The sequence below is a fragment of the Aristolochia californica genome, unplaced genomic scaffold (genome assembly GCF_029961685.1).
Source record: "Aristolochia californica isolate CCGP_79_NKW_82.1479 unplaced genomic scaffold, dmAriCali1.0.hap1 SCAF_13, whole genome shotgun sequence".
NCBI lineage: Eukaryota > Viridiplantae > Streptophyta > Magnoliopsida > Piperales > Aristolochiaceae > Aristolochia > Aristolochia californica.
This window is the reverse complement of record NW_027181804.1, coordinates 3,297,525-3,310,982: the sequence shown is the minus strand read 5'-3', so window position 1 is coordinate 3,310,982 and position 13,458 is coordinate 3,297,525. Positions and strand designations below refer to the sequence as shown.

The following is a 13,458-nucleotide window of genomic DNA, read 5'->3' as shown; positions in this document are numbered from 1 at the left end:
AATAAACATGGTAAATACTTTCGTTCTACATTTCATCAAATTTAACCAAGTAATTCTCGTATTCTCATCCAAAACATAACAAAGTACTTAAATTGAGATATATTTGGAACATTAAGAGGGCCCAAAACATCTGAATGAACTAAAGCAAAAGGACTAGCAATTATATTGTTTTGCTTGAGCTGAAAAGTTGACATATGATGTTTCCCATTCTCACAAATTTGCACGACAATTGAGAAAGTGAACCAAGTGATGGAACTAATGATTTTAACTTTGATAAGAAGGGATGACCCCATTGGTTTTGCTATTGTTGTGCATCTTTATTGGCAGTTGTTACAATTGTCATGGTTATGGTGTCCATATAGTAAAGACCACCTATCTCATGGTCATCACCAATCACCCTCTTCGTCTCAAAGTCAGATACAATGTGAAGGAAAGAATGTTAAAAAATAGTCTATTTTTTTTTTTTTTTTTTGTAAACTGGCGAATAGACATGAGACTTAGAAGAAACTGAGAAACAAACAAAACATTAGAAAGTGAGAACAAAGGTGATAGAGTAGATGCATAAGTGTCATGTACTTTTGTTTGGGACCCATATGCAATGGATACAAATCGGTCCATAGAACAAGGAGACACATTGGTTAAGTTTTCCATTTTACCCATGAGATGTTTAGAGGCTTTAGAATCAATGATCCAAGGTGATGCATTGGACCATGAGAAAAAATAATACATATCAATAGTAGTAACTGTAGTTGTGGATGCACTTTGTGGGGGTAGCCACAAGATTTTTAAATTTATGAAACAACTAAAAATCTTCCTCTTAAAATGACATCTTGACCTTAGGAGGATTTGGGGTCACTTCATTGGTGGAGGTTGATGCTTGGTTAGCCTAAAAATAATCCGGTTTGCTATGTAGGTTCTAACATTTGTCAACTAGATGATTGTTGAGACGAAAAAAAGTATACTTCCTCTCTTGATGTATTGTGGAGGAATTAGAGTTGGGTTTACCACCTCCTCTTCCTCTACCTTACCATAGGACATGCCACATTTTCCTCTTCCTCTACCAAAGTTGTTACTCCTTCTCCCTTGGGAGAACATCGTTGAATTCTCAACTAGTTCAGCCAGAGGAGTAGATACCTTGACATGTATCCTAAGCATTGTTGTACACATATTATTGAAGGAAGGTCCAACAGAGGAATTGAGTACTTGAGTTTTTGCCTCAATCAGGTAAGACTGTAGATTTATAAGGCATATAATAGAAGCAAAAACTTCCTTGTATTTTTCTTGAGTTGTTGTATTAGTTGAATACGGTTGAACAACTATCTACTTCTGAAGTAGACCTTGAAACTTGGCTAAGTATTCATGAAGATTTTTCATGTTTTGTCTTACACATAACTTGAAATATGCCATAAATCTTTTGAATACTGTCAAGAGTAGAATATCATTGAAAAGATTTATACTAGATATGTTTAGCTATATTCAAGTGAATAAAGTTGTTGGCAACCACTTCCTCCATGCTATTGATTAGCCAACTTATTATTAAGGTATCTTCCTTCAACCACTTGCCATACGAAGCATCATCAACATGAGTAGGTGGCTGGTCTAAGTGTCCAACAAGGTCCCTTGTAATTAGAAATCATTTAACAGATTGAGACCAATACACATAGTTATTCAAACCCTTGGGTTAAATAGTAGTGATTTTTAAGGGACCATGTTTAGTAAAATTAACATAACTTGAGAAAGAAGATGATTTACTTGAACTTTCAGCCATGGTAAACAAAATCACAAGGTTCCCAAAGAAACTCTTTTCACTAACTTTAGAAGCAAAGGATCAGCCTTTCCTCAATCATCCTAACAAGCACAAAACTTTAGATAGAGTTCATGAAACAACACCAAACTAGAGTATGTAAGGCTAGCAATTGGAGGGCATAAGTATGCCCAACCTTCTTGACCTTTATAACTTTAAACCAACACAACTTTCTAGAAACCTTCAAACCCACCAACTAAGGGTAAATATGGGACCCTCTTCGTTTCAACCATACTCAAATAGAAGATTAATTCGGCTAGAGTGTGAATCCGTCAATCTATCAGATTATATACTTCAAAAGAAGCACAATTTATATGATAATATTATACTTGAATGATATTTAAGTCTAGTTTAAGAAGAAATAAGCTTAAAGTCAATATAATATCTTTGTAAAGAGATATCTTAATCGGAATCAACTAAGGTTCTGCTACAAAATGAAGCCAATCAAGTAGTCTGAAAAGGTTCAAGAGGAAAGCTTTATATGTCAAATGATATATCAAATTAAAGATCTTCCATTATACTTAGTATTAATCCTTTTAGTACTCCGGGCTATAATATATGAGATATTAGTATCAAAAGCCATACAAGTTAGTTTTGCTAAAAAAAATTCTTTTTTCCTTGACCCAATGACCTAGCCTCCTCTTTCCCTTCCCCATTTACCTCTTAAAAATTAACTATTCACTATTATCCACGTGTTTTATCTCATTATGCAGTTCTATTAGGTCCACCTCCATCCACACAAAAAATCCATATCCCTACATCCTAGGAGAAACCAACTCTTCCCTCTTATTTTCTCTCAAAATCTTTCTAACTTTTCTCCCAAGTCATTTTCAGTCAAACCCACGACATTAGACCTTTCTAAATCGCATGCCATCTCCCCCTAAACAGTCTCTCACTTCTCCAAAATTATCTTTGCAAAAAAAAAGGAAGCATGGTGAGCATAAGATGCATGGAACAACAACAACAACATGAGATTGTTGCTACTCACAAGTTTAGCCCTAAAAATCGGGGAGGAAATATCACTAATTTGGAAGGACAAGCGCATCACTTAAGAAACATGTTTTGATCCTTCATAGAAGTAAAAGTTGCAATAATTCCTTCCCTTCCTCAACAAGCAATGAATCATGAAACCTCAACAAAATCTGTGTTTTGTAAGTTTTATTGTTCACCACTCACTTCCCCATTAGCCTTATTACCTATGCCATCTCCACCAAGCCAACATTACTGCCCAAAATCGGGCTTTTTTCTTTTCCTCTATTCTAGTGACCACACCCCCTTACCCACCACATCCATACTTTTCTACCAACCATGAAAGCACACCCTATTTATCTACAATTTCACCATTTAAATCAATTTCATACACCACCCATATACTCCACTACTACCCACCTTGATACTACAAAAAGCCAAACTTACCCCACACAACAAAAAACTTACTCCCACTTTCACTTACAATTTGGCCCTCTTCTAGACTAACAACGAATCAAATCATTCCCACTACATCTCTAGAAATAACCCTCACCATTTTTCTCCTCACCCCAACTTATAGGCCTCACGAATGTCCTATCCGCATACAACTCACCCAACTTCTTTATATTCTTCATCCATCTCAACTGCTCTTTCTCATCCTAAAACAAATCACCAAGCTACTCTTCCAGCTACCTACCCCCGTGACAATCCCTACCCTATTCCTTGTATGAACCATACCACACATTACCTCCCTATTCCCCAACTCAACCCGACTCAACTCACTTTTCAAACCCCAACCCTAAACTACACACTCACCCTCCTCTATCCACCCTTTCACTAAACCAACTTTTGGGTATTGGTGTAGAATATCTATGATCTAAATTTGTTTCTTTTAATGAAAAATAAACAATTAATTACCCAATATTTTATTGGGTACGGTTTTTCTTTTCATATCCACTTGTAAATGGACAAAATAAATAGGTAATGAGGAAAATGGATAAAATTGCCACCTTGTTTCTTATGGTTGTTAGCTATAAGTGGAGTACGTTCACTTTTAATGCAGAAAGAAAAAGTAGCACACCAATCCGATGATATAAAACCTGAAGCAATAAGGTGACAAGGTCTAATTGAACTCAATCAACTAGGTAAGTCCATCAATTGTTGCTACAAATGTCAACAATGTTTACCTTGTATGTGTATGACCAATTGAACTTGATTCAATATGACCTTATGGGCAGGGTTTTGCATATCATTCACATGAATTAATGTTTTTACACTTCCGATTTTTTTTTATTAAATGAGTAATTTTAAATTCACCTTCCTTACATGTGGTAAATTGTTATAAAAACTTACTCATTGAGGTTACATGGTCCAATCAAACTTGACTCAATAGGGTTTAACCACTAGTTGAGTTGATATTTTTTTTTTAAGAAAAAAAAATGGGGGAGCTTTCTATCAATAGATAGAGAGATATTGGATTGACCAAGATTGGTCTTTTTGAGGTTCATTAGTCGAACTATGAAAACCAGGCAGTTTAGTTATTTGCCCCTCCCTGCTATTTTTCTCTCTTGCATACGTAGATAGAAGGTCGGGTCTAGTTGAATTTGATTCAATGGTTGGCCTAGTTTAGGTCTGACACCACTCATAATCCTAAATTACAACTATTTATATGTCACATAGGATCAAATTTTGAATACAATCAACAAAGTTCATCCGAGTTTAGGGGCAAATTAACTAGTACATTTTTTAGAATTGAAAAATTAAGAATAAAAGAGGGGCACACATATCACATAAGGATCCTTGTTTTTTAGTAGTACCAAAGGAGGGATCAACTTGTCTGCATTTCAGTGAACAATAATTACAAGGGCATGTATACAAATAAGGCAAGCTTGTGGTGGTTTTTAGAATTAATCTAAAACCTAGGCCTTAGGGCCAAATAAAAAATTGAACTCAAACCGTAAAGAGCATGCAGTCGGGGCATCTATGTCATTAGCAATATATAATATAAAGCGTTCGAAAACCCTAATTTTTCTGCGGCTATCTCTTTGCTCCTCGCTCTGGCCTCTTGCCGCAGGGTAGTGAACTAGGGTTCAGGGTCTTTGGTCTTCTCCTCCTTCACAACCATGGTAAGTGGGCATGATTTTCTTATATACTGTCTCAGCTTCTCTTCCTGATTAGCTTCCTGTTTTGCAGGCGGATGTTGAAACAGATGTCGCTTCGGGGCTGCCGAAGAGGAGAACGTTTAAGAAGTTTAGTTTCAGAGGTGTCGACTTGGATGCTCTTCTCGATATGTCTACTGATGAGCTTGTGAAGCTGTTTACTGCTCGTGCTCGCAGAAGGTAATGAAATTTAATGTTTTGTCTTTATTTTTTTAGTTATATTTTTCTTCTGTTTGTACCTGTTTTTATGTTGTTTTCCGGTTCCCAATCTTGTAGGTTTCAACGAGGTCTGAAGCGGAAGCCAATGGCACTGATAAAGAAACTTAGAAAGGCGGTAAGTGGGATCGCATTTGGACTTGCGCTTTTTCTGAATCGGAATTAACCAATTTTGAATTTTTTGGTTTTCTATTACTTTCAAGCGTATCATCACCTGTTACCGTGGTATGAACTAGATTCCAGAATTTTTAGACGTTGGCTCGTCACATTCTCATTTGGGTGGTGTTATCTTTAAGTCATGCTGTGATTAGCTGGATTTCTTATTTTGTGTGTACTGAGTTATTCTTCTTCCTTATTTTTATTTGTTTTAGTTGCTACCCAGGTCACTGTATTGTTCTCGATCTAGTTGTTTTTGCTATATCTTTTTCATGTGATATGGAATGTCTTCAAAAGTTTTTTTGGTCTCAGTAGTTAGGATGAAGGGTCTGATACTAGGATGATTTGCCCAATTTGTAACTAAAAAAATTAAAACTCTGAATCGTTATATTGTGGATTTTTTTATTACTAATGTATTGAAGTGCCACTTGTGGTCGTTTTGGATTTTGAAGGTCTGTTTCTCTAGAATATCTGCTGTCTGATCCTGTTTGATTTTAAGGAAGTAATAAACAAGGTCCATGTAGTTGTCATGACATACATTAATTTTTTTTTTCATTGAAATATCCATAAAATGTCATGTTGCACAATTCAAATTGATATTACCTTTTTATATTATTTGTTCTCTTCAATATAGATTTGTCTTCTCCTTTTGACTTGGGAAATTCATATGAAGTCATAATTTACTTGAAGTTTCCAGGAATTTGATTTTTTTTTTTTTGGAGGTAATGGACCTTTTGATGACTACTTGGAAAACATGGTTAGTCCATCTTGGCAAAGCAAGAAGATACCTTAAATGCTCATGTCTTGCTTTGATTGCTAATGGACTTACAGAAAGTATCCTTGTTAACCACTTGTACTTTTCTCTAGAAGTGAAGTTCAGATCATTAATGGGGATACATTCTTGTTTGATTTTCATTCTATAATTTATAGTTTTCTACAATTTCTAATTTAAAACTAATGTTTTTTTATTTATAATACATATTCAACAATAAATTTGGTAATTAAGATATTAGTTGCATATTGGATTTTGAGGTTTTGCGAACCTAGCATTTGCATCTGGTTTTGTTTTTTTATTTGCTTGGTATGACTTTTTTGCACCCTGCCTGCTACTGCTTGCAATTTCTTTATAGTGCAATCTGTACTTCTCAATCTTGAATTTTTCAGGTTTTTTTATTTTTTATTTTTATATAATTGGGATTGCCTTGGTAAGTATCATTATTTAGTTGAAATTGTACAAGATTGAGAAATATCATTATTTATCATTATCATTAGTTATTTAGTATCATTATTTATTTTTATATAATTGGGATTGCCTTGGTACTTTTCCATTTAGCTGCCACCTCTCTCCTCCCCCATTTTATTTGGTAATGGGGCAGGGATCACCTGCCACTGTGTGGCTGTAAAAACTGTACAAAGCCATCCTCCCCCTTTTTAATTGACGATGGGGGGAGGTGGTAGGAGGCTTGGGGACCTTCCCTGTGAGTTCTGAATGTGGGGTTGGGGGACTGGCTCCATGCTGTGTTGTGTGGGGAGCTGAGTGATCTGTCCTGATCCAGCTAATATACTGGTTTTACGGGTTGAACCACATAAACTGGCTAGATCTGCTGGTTTTTGCCAATCCCGTTTTTCATTGGTCTCAGAACTAGTTGGGGGATTGGTTCTGGTTGAACCCAGTTCCTGGTTCTACCTGGGTCTGCTAACACTGTATATAAAGGTATTTAAAGTTTAAGTATGCCAGTTTGGTACTATAAAAACACATGTGTGGACTGCTTCACAGTTTTGCCACTGGGTATAAAGGTATTTAAAGTGTTAAGTTTGTCAGTTCGGTATTAAAAAAGTGTTATCAAGGTATTTAAAGTTTAAGTGTGACAGGTTGGTACTAAAAAAACACCTGGGTGGACTAATTTGAACTTTTAGACTGAATAAGGCTCCCTGTTATTTTAGTTGAATACGGCTTACCATACTGTTCAGCTTATGATATTTGTAGTTATTTTTCATGAATAACATAGCTTTGCTATATCCTTAGTCATTAGCTTAACTAATTGATGTCCGTTTTCAATTTTTAACAGAAGCGAGAAGCGCCACCTGGTGAGAAGCCTGAACCAGTTAGAACCCATCTTCGCAACATGATAATTGTACCTGAAATGATTGGAAGCATAGTTGGTGTTTACAATGGCAAAACTTTTAACCAGGTTGAGATCAAACCAGAAATGATTGGTCATTATCTGGCTGAATTCTCCATCTCCTATAAGCCAGTTAAGCATGGAAGGCCAGGTATTGGTGCCACTCATTCGTCAAGGTTTATTCCTCTCAAATGAGCTCTACTTCCTTTTTTGTGTACGAGTTGCTGATGGATGTAGTACCTAAAAAGCAATTTTGATTTCTAAAATGTTCTGTTTCCATTTTGTTCTGGATGTTACAAATTTTATCAAGAGTTATTTATTATGACATATGTTTAGTAACCAATGTCAATCGCTTAAGTTTGAGATGCTAGGATTATGATGTGTTGCAATGAACTGTCATGAAGTGTGTGTTTTATGCGTCTAAGCGGTTGTTTATGATGTTCCCAATGTTTCGTTCGCATGAAGTGTAAAGATGTTACTATTGTGTGGTGGTGACCATTAGAGCCATTTTAAGGTGGAGGCTAAGGCCGAGGAAGCGAAAGCAGAGGTCATGAGAAGAACCTGAAACTGAAAGAGTTACATGAAAGTCACAATAACTTTTGAGATATATGAGTAGAATAACCTTGTGAATGTAAATGGAATTAGGTGTTAGAAGGTAAAAAAGAAGAAGAGAGAAATATCAATAGCAGTGGAAATATTTAAATTAAAGAATTAGCACCAATTTCCTCTACAAGAGGAGTTGCATTTGCATCAGAAAATTGTGGTTCAATATTGGCTTCTCTGTTATCAACTGTGTCAACATTGCTCTTCCTCAGCAAGCTGTTCTACATCAACTTTCAGTTGGATCCTGATTTCCATCCCCACTTTCCCAATCCAATAGTGTGTGATTCACTGTGCACAAGAACGCTAGTGTCAGCTTGCTCAGACTTGTATAGTCTCTAGGCACTGACTCTCTCCAAGTTGAGGTTCTTCAATGAATCCCGGATCAGTGCCATCTTTCTCTTGTACTGAGGAATCAGAGTCGCTTTTCTAGATTCTCAGCAATGGATGGCTCTTTTCCAACTGTTCAGCTTCTTCATCAGGTGCTCTAAGTTTGGCAGATGATGTTTCCACTGTATCAGAATGCAGATATTCTTCTTCCTGGCTTTTAGGTCTGCCTCCAAACTCCAAAGCTACTATAAGATATTCGTGGACACGACATGGACGGCACAGCCATAGGCAAGCACGGCACAATGGACTTACCCATTACACTCGCGTATCTCATAAAGATGACATGAAAATGTAATTAGTTGAAGAAATATATGTTTATGTATTTTCATCACCTTAAAAAGCATTATAGCCATTGTATCACATTACCTGAAACTATAAATAGGGGTCATTGGCTAAGAGGTAGAACATAAGTTCTTTCCTCTATTCTCAAAATCTTCAAAGCTCTCTCCCTCTCTCTTTGGTACCCGAACTCTCTTTTAAGTTCTCTTCTTTTCTCTTCTCCTTTTTCTTCCTCTTCTTCCCTTCTCTTCTCTTCTCTTTTTTTTTCCTCTTCTTCCCTCTTTTTTACTTTGGCCGAAGTATTTATCATGAGATCCTAAATTCTATATTTTATAAATCATTTATAAACATCTAATTTTCATGCAAAAAATTCCTGGTTACACTCAAACTTAATTTCTTCATAAACGAGAGATGATTAACTTATTTTTCGTCTAAAGTAAACTAGGCCACATGCTAAATAAATGACGACGAGCAAATCTGCCGGTTGCCCATCTCAAATCGTGTCACCTTCCTAAAACATAATTCTGTTTGAATTAAATTTTCAATCGGTGATTTTGATCACATATTGATCACTCGCTTGACTACATCCTTAACTACTATCTTCAACAAATCAAAAACCAAGATTCCAGGAATTGGTCACCTAGCCGAAATCGGAAAACCATGTGGGCCCAGTCGTGGCATGACCACTTCCTCGAATCTTAGTTTGCCGCCCTTCACGTGATGTGGAGTCGCCCCTCACTCCAGCGCCGTACCGGACCATAGACCCCTCTTATCCGTTATCACGTGTTCCCAAACCATCCGGACTGCGTCCGCATGGTCGGGGCAACAACCGACCGAGGGTAGATAATGCGATACCGCACGCACCGACGCGACGCCATGTGCGCCGTCTCGGTTCTCTCTCAAATGACTGTTATGCCCCTGCGTGCTGGGAACTGCAAACTACATCGGAGTGGGAACGCCGGCGCCGTCGAATCGATTTTGAGTTTTATTTTAAACAATAACAAAAAAGAAGGAGGCCGGCAGAGCCGAGCGAGATTGCCTTCCAAATATAAAAATGGATACGGAGGAGGGCAGAGTCCTCGGAACTTCGGTTTTCTCACCTCTTTCGTTGTTGCCGTCCTGCTCTCCGATTCCAGGGATTTTATTAGGTTTTTCTGTGAAAAAGACAGGATATTTGTTTATTGATTATTGTAAGCCATCGTATGATTCAAAACTACTTACTTTTCTGGTTTGATTGCGTCGATTTTCTCTTATTTGCTCTTTTATTTTACTTTTCCTTTTCTTCTTTTATATTTTTGTCATTTTTACTGCTCCATGAAACGTGAAATTTAAACTCATTTTTTTAGTACGAACCAAGTGAACATGGGTAGATCGGTTGTAAGTATCAGATTATCCATTGAAGTTACGATTCCCCTAAATAAAACATTGAAGGGATTTTGTATTGAAACTGATGAGGAAATACAAGTACCAACTAACTTAAAACTTAAATTCTAAAGAGTTGTAATATGTACCTGTTGTAATTATATAAATACTAGTCTCCTCATCAATAAAAATCATGACAAATATTATTCTCAATTCCTAAATTCTAAATGGTATCAGAATTCTCGATTGATTAATCAGAACCAGCTCGCCGTCGTTGGATATTGCCATCGAAATCGAACCTTGGGTCCAACCTCCGCATCACCACTCCCTGAACCCTGAGTTCGACTCTTCTCTTTCACTTGTTGTCACCGGCAAGGACCCTGCGCCCCTTCCGTGCCTTTCTCTCCCTTCACTCTGACTTCGTCTCCCGTCGATAATTTCCCACCAAGTCATTGACCTTCCCCGAGCCAGCCCGTCGCACCTCCAGACTGACAACTCCCTCCGCCTTTGTTTTCACCTTCATCACTGATGTTGCCATCGAGCTTCATCTTTGTCTCCGTCACTCTCAATCCCTCCCGGTTTTTTGTCGCTTCCTCCACAATCAACCTTCGCTAACCATCCACAATGCACGTTGTCGTTCTCTCTCACTATCACCCAACGTCCTCGTTGTCGTTGCCCCGTTGCCACCGCTTGCTGATTCTGCCTCTCTATCATCAGTTCCATCGAACGGACGATCACAGCAAAAACTTTCTCACCCTTCCCGACCATCGCTTGGGTAGCAACGTTCCCATCACCGACCCAGAATCTCGATGGTCATTGTCGTTGCATCTCGACGACACCGAACATGCTTGCCAATGGCTTGGAAGCTCCACTTCACCATTCTGTTGAACGAGATCGCCAAATCTAAGTCTAGGGGAAAAAATTATACTTCCCCCCGATGCTCATGTCTCACACGCGTGCGAACAATGCACGTGTAGTTCACACATGTGAAAAAATCATCTTCTCCCCATTGGGACAATGCGATTCCATAAGCTACTAGTGCCGCTGCTCTTCCACATCTCTTCTTCGGACGATGCGATTCCATCCACCCCAGCCATTACTAGTGTCACTACTCTTCCTTCGGACAATGTGATTACGTCCGCCCCAGTCACTACCAGCGGTGCTGTTTTTTCTATGGACGATGCGATTTTATCTACCCCAACAGCTACCAATGTTATTGTTCTTCCACATTTCTTCTCCAGACAATGTGATTATGTCTGCTACTCTTCCATCTATTCACCGGACAATGCGATTCTGTCTACCCCAGCCGCTACCAGTGCTGTTACCCTTCTGCATCTCTTCTCCAAATGATGCGATTTCGTCCGCCCCGGTCGCTACCAATGTCGTTGATATTCCATCTCGTCACCAGGCGATGAGATTTTATCCGTCCCATCCGTTGCTCTTCCACATCTTTTCACCAAATGATGCGATTCTGTTCAGCCCAGCCGTTAGAATGCCACTCCTCTTCCATCGGACAATGTGATTCCGTTTGCCCCAGCTGCTACCAGTGCCATTGCTCTTCCGCATCTCTGTACCGGATGATGCGTACTCTCTGACTCCGTCCGCACCAACTACAACTAGTGTTATTGCTCTTCCAGTCCTTTGGCTTCCGTGAACCCGCTTCCTCTTTTCGAAGACCAAGATTGGACTCTTATCTCGGAGTTTCATTTTGCGGGGGCATAATAGAGATACAGATAATGATTGAAATACAAGTACCAAATAGACTCAAACTAAAACTCTGAAGAGTTATAATCTCTATAGTGATTTTTATAATTCTATAAATACCAGTTTCTTCATCAATAAAAATCATGGCAAATACCAGTACTTGGTTCCTTCTCCATTTAAAACAAATTCACCTTCAAATCTATCCCATTTCATTCTGTCTATTCCACTTCAAGTTTTTCTTCTATTTAAGATGGAATTAGCCACATTTGAGGTTGTTGACATTTGGTTATCAATTGGTATTAGAGTCGATGACTTGTGACTATGTGTACAAGTGGATTTATGGAAGGAAGAGCTTGACCTTAGTACTTATATACTTCAAATTTAAGGGACTTACATGTCTTCGGGTTCAGGGCTTAGGGGTTTTTAAGGGTTTAGAACTCAGAAAAGAAAAGAAATTTTGATCATTACTATTCCCAAAAATAGTTAATGAAAAAGAGAATTTCATTATTATCTCGTTTTTACTAACTATTTTTTGAAATAATAATGGTTAAATTCTTATTTTTTTCTTTTCCAGGGATTCCAAACATACCCTAAGGGTTCAAGAGGGTATAAAGTCCTTTCAACAAATGCTTGTCTCAATCACCCACGATTCATAGTGAACCTCAACACAATTGACCCATGACCAGATACGATTAATAGAGAAAAAAAGAAAGATTGCAAATAGTACGAACTAGTGGACTTATTGATTTTTGGAATAAAAATCATTACTAGCTTGAATTTCTTTGAATATGGACAAACTTGAAAGGTTTGGCTTTTGGAACAGTTTGGATTTGATTTTTCTCATTGCTACACTATTCCTTTGTTATTTGGAGAGGTTTTTGGTCAAAACTCTTTTTTCACAAATGAGTCAAACAAGGGTATTTAAAAGTTTATTTTTTTTTGTGTAATTAGCCATTTTTTGACTATTGGGGGTTCAAGTCTGACTTGATCACACATTCAATCAACTCAATGTTCCTGTAATGATCTGTTTGGAACCTTATGGAAAAAAATAATAATTAATTATTATTTCCAAAAATAATTAATGAAACGGAGAAGTTGATCAATTTTATTTTTACTAACTATTTTTTAAAAATAATAATAATTAAATTCCATTTTTTTCTTTTCTCAGGGTTCCAAATTGACCCTTATCTTAACATTGAGATGATCAGGTTTTCTGACGTTTCTTACAAGTAAAATGTCAACATTGTCCCACAGGCCGCAACAGACTAAGCAAATTTGTGATTAAGAAGTACTTAATTCTACTTAATAACCAAAACGTCCTAATTAATTCCTTCTAAGCTTAATCTACATTACTCCAGGCACAAATTCCAAAGGGCCATTTAAGATCATGCACTTTAATTCCGGCTCATCTCGCGCCCAAATCACGGGCCATGTACGACGGTCCCACCGCTGCCACGTGGGTCAGCCTAAGACCTCAGTTGCAGTTTGACGCACATTACTCCCATTCAACCCTCCTGCCTCAACTGTTCCAGTAGCATTGCCGTTGTACACACCGGTTACTAGTTTCCACGTGTCGAGTGTTGACTCTGTACTTACTCGCGCGACTGATGCATCCGTGTAAGCTACATGTACATCCATGCGAGCCTGGCATTAATGACATGCAGCGCGGGAAAAGGTAGAAAAAGCAGGAAATAGT

The 13,458-nt window shown here is 37.8% G+C and overlaps 1 protein-coding gene across 1 annotated transcript; it reads left to right on the top strand.

The window, feature by feature from the left end:
• Positions 1 to 4,793: 4,793 nt before the first annotated feature.
• LOC137948034 (small ribosomal subunit protein uS19-like) lies at positions 4,794 to 7,770 on the top strand. Its single transcript, XM_068793951.1, has 4 exons — positions 4,794 to 4,899; positions 4,967 to 5,112; positions 5,209 to 5,266; positions 7,374 to 7,770. Exons 1-4 carry the CDS (start codon positions 4,897 to 4,899, stop codon positions 7,620 to 7,622), a joined length of 456 nt encoding a protein of 151 aa, XP_068650052.1. The 5' UTR covers positions 4,794 to 4,896; the 3' UTR covers positions 7,623 to 7,770.
• Positions 7,771 to 13,458: the final 5,688 nt, after the last annotated feature.

Coding starts and splice junctions, on each gene's coding strand:
- LOC137948034 (XM_068793951.1), top strand. Junction 5,113..5,208: donor ACTGCTCGTGCTCGCAGAAG/GTAATGAAATTT, acceptor CCAATCTTGTAG/GTTTCAACGAGGTCTGAAGC. Junction 5,267..7,373: donor TAAAGAAACTTAGAAAGGCG/GTAAGTGGGATC, acceptor AATTTTTAACAG/AAGCGAGAAGCGCCACCTGG.